The following is a 5,280-nucleotide window of genomic DNA, read 5'->3' as shown; positions in this document are numbered from 1 at the left end:
AGTTAAATATTCTTCTCTGATGTCTCTTTTCAAATGGCTGACTTGCATAAGATGTGTCGGCAAACAGTGGTTGAAGGGCTGTAACAATGTACAAGATAAACTTGATGTAAAGAAAAATTACAGAAAAGCAATGTGCCACGGCAACTACATACAGCACAAATTGCATAAAAAGACTGTTGTAGCTTACTTTTGCGAGAATAAGGTCTCATCATAAAGGTCTTCAGAGGGAAAGCCTCATCTCCAACAAAAAATAGGGCATCTTGCCAATGCTGTCAATCTCGGAGTCTTCCGGAATTCCAATTTGATTTGCCAAAATCAACTCCTGGAACTTGCTGCATGCAAACACGCCACCATCGGACTCGCTGCCGAAGTGCCCAATTTCGATATACAGAAACCTAAGGAAGTACACAAAACATTTTATATTAGAAGCAAATGCATATAGAAGTGTTGTCATTGGGTATATTTCCATATGTTCCAATGTATATATTGGTGAAACCTCCCATCAGTTTTATCTTGTAACATTCATCTCTTTTTTTCAAGGAATAGCTAATGACGACGAGATTAAAGTAGTGTAATCTGACTTTTATGTTGTATCTAACTGATACTCAGGAACGGAGGAAGCCTAAAAACAGTGAAGAAGAAACTAGGAATAGGCAAGAATCAGACGTGTGCGTTAAGAGACAAAGCCGGCAATATCGTTACTAATATGGATAAGATAGTTCAAGTGGCTGAGGAGTTCTATAGAGATTTATACAGTACCAGTGGTACCCACGACGATAGTGGAAGAGAGAATAGCCTAGAGGAATTCGAAATCCCACAGGTAACGCCAGAGGAAGTAAAGAAAGCCTTAGGAGCTATGCAAAGGGGGAAGGCAGCTGGGGAGGATCAGGTAACAGCAGATTTGTTGAAAGATGGTGGTCAGATTGTTCTAGAGAAACTGGCCACCCTGTATACGCAATGCCTCATAACCTCGAGCGTACCGGAATCTTCGAAGAACGCTAATATAATCCTAATCCATAAGAAAGGGGACGCCAAAGACTTGAAAAATTATAGACCGATCAGCTTACTGTCCGTTGCCTACAAAGTATTTACTAAGGTAATCGCAAATAGAATCAGGAACACCTTAGACTTCTGTCAACCAAAGGACCAGGCAGGATTCCGTAAAGGCTACTCAACAATAGACCATATTCACACTGTCAAGCAAGTGATAGAGAAATGTGCAGAATATAACCAACCCTTATATATAGCTTTCATTGATTACGAGAAAGCGTTTGATTCAGTCGAAACCTCAGCAGTCATGGAGGCATTACAGAATCAGGGTGTAGATGAGCCATATGTAAAAATACTGGAAGATATCTATAGCGGCTCCATAGCCACCGTAGTCCTCCACAAAGAAAGTAACAAAATCCCTATAAAGAAAGGCGTCAGACAGGGAGATACGATATCTCCAATGCTATTCACAGCATGTTTACAGGAGGTGTTCAGAGGCCTGGAGTGGGAAGAATTGGGGATAAAAGTTGATGGAGAATACCTTAGCAACTTGCGATTCGCTGATGATATTGCCTTGCTTAGTAACTCAGGAGACCAATTGCAATGCATGCTCACTGACCTGGAGAGGCAAAGCAGAAGGGTCGGTCTGAAAATTAATTTGCAGAAAACTAAAGTATTGTTTAACAGTCTCGGAAGAGAACAGCAGTTTACGATAGGTAGCGAAGCACTGGAAGTGGTAAGGGAATACATCTACTTAGGGCAGGTAGTGACCACGGATCCGGATCATGAGACAGAAATAACCAGAAGAATAAGAATGGGCTGGGGTGCGTTTGGCAGGCATTCTCAAATCATGAACAGCAGGCTGCCACTATCCCTCAAAAGGAAAGTGTATAACAGCTGTGTGTTACCAGTACTCACATATGGGGCAGAAACCTGGAGGCTTACGAAAAGGGTTCTGCTGAAATTGAGGACGACGCAACGAGCTATGGAAAGAAGAATGATGGGTGTAACGTTAAGGGATAAGAAAAGAGCAGATTGGGTGAGGCAACAAACGCGGGTAAACGACATCTTAGTTGAAATCAAGAAAAAGAAATGGGCATGGGCAGGACATGTAATGAGGAGGGAAGATAACCGATGGTCATTAAGGGTTACGGACTGGATTCCAAGGGAAGGGAAGCGTAGCAGGGGGGGGGGGCAGAAAGTTAGGTGGGCGGATGAAATTAAGACGTTTGCAGGGACAACATGGCCACAATTAGTACATGACCGGGGTAGTTGGAGAAGTATGGGAGAGGCCTTTGCCCTGCAGTGGGCGTAACTAGGCTGATGATGATGATGATGAACTGATACATGAAATGGTTAATAGATATAAACACTAAAGATTTAAGCCCGAAGTCGTGTATATCAAGAACCTCTAATATCCCGCTTCCTCATTAAGTTACCATTCCCTTGGAATCTGTTAATTCTTAGTACACTAGGAGTAACTTGGTAACTAGGAGTCCACATCATGGCTAATCTAACTTGGTTCCTATATACCAAATACAATATTATCAATCCTAACCACATACTTGGCTATTTATGCTCTAACTTCCCTACTGTCCTTCCTTTCTTAAATTAATGACTGAGCAACGCAAATCATCCGTACCTGTAACTTGCATCACTTATCGCAAGCAATGGCTTGCTGAAACTACTTTTGTAGTTCCTGTTTAAGGTTCCTGATTTGGCGGGACACTCAATGACCACGTGTTTGCCATCATTGGCTCCAATACAATGAGGCAAGTTCCACTTTTCTTCAAACTCATATGCAACCTAATGAAAAAAGCAGAATGAAACACTACTGAGCGAAATCCACATTATAAAACAGTAAAATCTCAGCCATGTGTGCACAGACTCAAGCAACGCAATCTGAGGTAAATGTCACTTTATTGTTTTGCTTTTACCTATGCAACACTAACTGTGCAGAACACACAGCCCATACTGAGTGTTGCAATTCACAGTCTGTGATTGAACTATTACATGTTCAAGAACCCCAGGTTGTCCAGGTTAACCTGGAGTCCAATACATCGTACCTCATAATGAGAACATGGTTTTGGCACATAAAACCCCAGCATACAACATATAGTGCTACACTTATGGTTTCTTACATCCCGACTGCATGTACAGAACCTTAAATAGGTACTGACTAGCAGTATGTGAAGCTCTTCAAACTTACATTACTGAGCACATGCAAACCTTTGGGTTGCAATGCGTTAATACTCAATATCTGTGTCTCTATGGGGAATTATCTCTTCTAGTTTTGCTTACTGCAGAAACAGAGGCTTTCGGTGCTGTTCCTAACGACTCAGTTATACAACTGCAGTAGTATAATCTGCTTTAATACAGCTTGAATTTGATTAAGTAAGAAGCAAAATTAGGAAAGTACATACCTGTGTGTTTAACAAGACGCAAAATTTCAATCTATGTGTACTTATTTCATTTGGAAAAATGGAACCTTCTGAGTTGATGTATGAAGCGTGAATTCAGCTTCGTGATTTCTCCAAAACAGTAGCGTCTTCTCTACTACACTCACGTTCCCGAGCGCAGGGTAGGAACCTTTGCTGGGAACAGGTGAAACATCCTCGCTGAAGAGGTGCACAACGTAACATATGTACACTGAGAAGGGCAGAAAACATGAGCACCCGTGTTGTCTGCCAACTTGTTTTGTCTAACTCCTGGGTATGTGTGTTAATTTGCTCGACACTTCTAGCAACTAAATTTATAACTTGTGCAAAAATTAACATGCATTTTTATTGCGATATTGACTTCAACCTTCATTTTCTGAATAATCAAGTAGGAAGCACTAGCCATGGCCAGTGTATGGTGACAGAGATTTTGTCATTTTCATCAGTTGTTTGCAATAAAAAATATGCACGCTATCATTTGGCATTTAAAGCTGTTTGGTGAGCATGCTTGAATACTGGATCTTTAGTTGGAAGTGAATAGTGATTTAGGACGAATATTTTCGAATATAACCTATGCTGTGCGAAGTTGCGGCAAACTCCAATGAATTAGTAAACTTTTTTATTTACCAAGGATAATTTGGGAGTTACGAAGTGAAATTGCTGTTTACTACTTCTGTGGAAGAATGAGATCCAAATTTGGCCCAGTACAACTTGTTAAAGAAAGTTCGAAGGTATAAAGAGGTTAATTATAGCAAGACATGATTCATCTGCGTCTATGCACGCAAGAAGCTAATAAAAAGAACGCAAGAATAAAACAGTGCACAAATGAAAAAGGGAGACTTGAAATGACTAGAGGAAGTGTAAACACGAGATAGTGCGGCACAGTGGTTTTATTCTGTTTAGACGTCTCGGCTACAATTATTAGACGTCTCCGCCTTTGTGGTGCGACCGTTGACGGCGCATGCCTCGCACGTAAACAACCCCCCACCCCCCCCCTGCCGAGCTTCGTTACAATAATCCTGCCCATTCTTGATGTGCTTCACTGCACGGCTTGCTGCTGCGCTGCATGGCATCACTGTACTGCGACAAAGGTTAATGAAATGCGCCGATCAAGACACTTTCTAAAAACGAATAATAATGTTTCTTTAGAAGCGAATATCTATTAACACAATATTCGAATATTCGCAAAGTCCAATTGTTTGGATATTCTACTTACCCTGAGCCACTCAGCTGCCGATGACGGATATTTTACATAAATAGGACCAACGACTTCCCAGATTGCTTGACAGACCTCGGCAATTATCTTGCAGCCGGTCGACCGTCCCGCCAAGAAATTAAATGACGAGGTCCTTATTGTTTCGCCAGCTGCCAAAAATCTAACGGAAGAAAAAAACACACACGCCTAGCTTTTAGTGAACCCATAACTCTTCCTTCGTATGCACGAAAACACAGCACAGGTGCATAAATTCGAAACCATCGTGCAATCAAAACACGGACATGACAGTGTGCCTACCCCACAGCTAAAGCTAGGCGGTGGTCTGGCGGAATGGCCTTGCGGAACTTGGTATTCGCTTTTGTTATTCTAGGCCCCACCAGTTCCAAAAGTCGATCAAAGCTTCGCGGCGGCATCCTTAAATAGCTAGCAAAAAAGAAAGCAGTGTGAGCATTCAACAAGACGAAACAACGAAGTGTCAACAATACTTACTCGCGGTAGTACTCAACGCCGCGTGATCTGAGGTGCGGCAACAAAGCGTTGGCGTGGCCCAACATCTCTCGCTTCTGCAAAGCAGGACGAACCCACCATCGCCGCTTCCGAGCTGGCCGCTTTTTCCGTTCTTCATTGCCCCTTGAC

At 42.2% G+C, this 5,280-nt stretch overlaps 1 protein-coding gene across 1 annotated transcript; it reads right to left on the bottom strand.

Annotated features, from left to right (window-relative positions):
• Positions 1–220: 220 nt before the first annotated feature.
• On the bottom strand, positions 221–5,057 carry LOC142584173 (uncharacterized). Its single transcript, XM_075694341.1, has 4 exons — positions 4,942–5,057; positions 4,645–4,804; positions 2,633–2,796; positions 221–395 (listed from the first exon to the last, which is right to left on the bottom strand). The coding sequence occupies exons 1-4, from the start codon at positions 5,055–5,057 to the stop codon at positions 221–223; spliced, it is 615 nt and encodes a 204-aa protein (XP_075550456.1).
• Between the last annotated feature and the right edge of the window lie 223 nt (positions 5,058–5,280).

The sequence above is a fragment of the Dermacentor variabilis genome, chromosome 6 (assembly GCF_050947875.1).
Source record: "Dermacentor variabilis isolate Ectoservices chromosome 6, ASM5094787v1, whole genome shotgun sequence".
NCBI classification, from domain to species: Eukaryota; Metazoa; Arthropoda; class Arachnida; order Ixodida; family Ixodidae; genus Dermacentor; species Dermacentor variabilis.
Note: the sequence above shows the minus strand (reverse complement) of the source record. Positions and strands in the feature narration are given on the sequence as shown.

Excerpts from the sequence above, each read along its gene's own strand:
- LOC142584173 (XM_075694341.1), bottom strand. The coding sequence starts at position 5,057 with ATGCCGCCGCGAAGCTTTGATCGACTTTTGGAACTGGTGGGGCCTAGA. Across the intron at positions 2,797-4,644 it reads CGGCAGCTGAGTGGCTCAGG|GTTGCATATGAGTTTGAAGA; the intron begins GTAAGTAGAATA and ends TTTTTTCATTAG. Across the intron at positions 396-2,632 it reads ATAAGTGATGCAAGTTACAG|GTTTCTGTATATCGAAATTG; the intron begins GTACGGATGATT and ends GTACTTCCTTAG.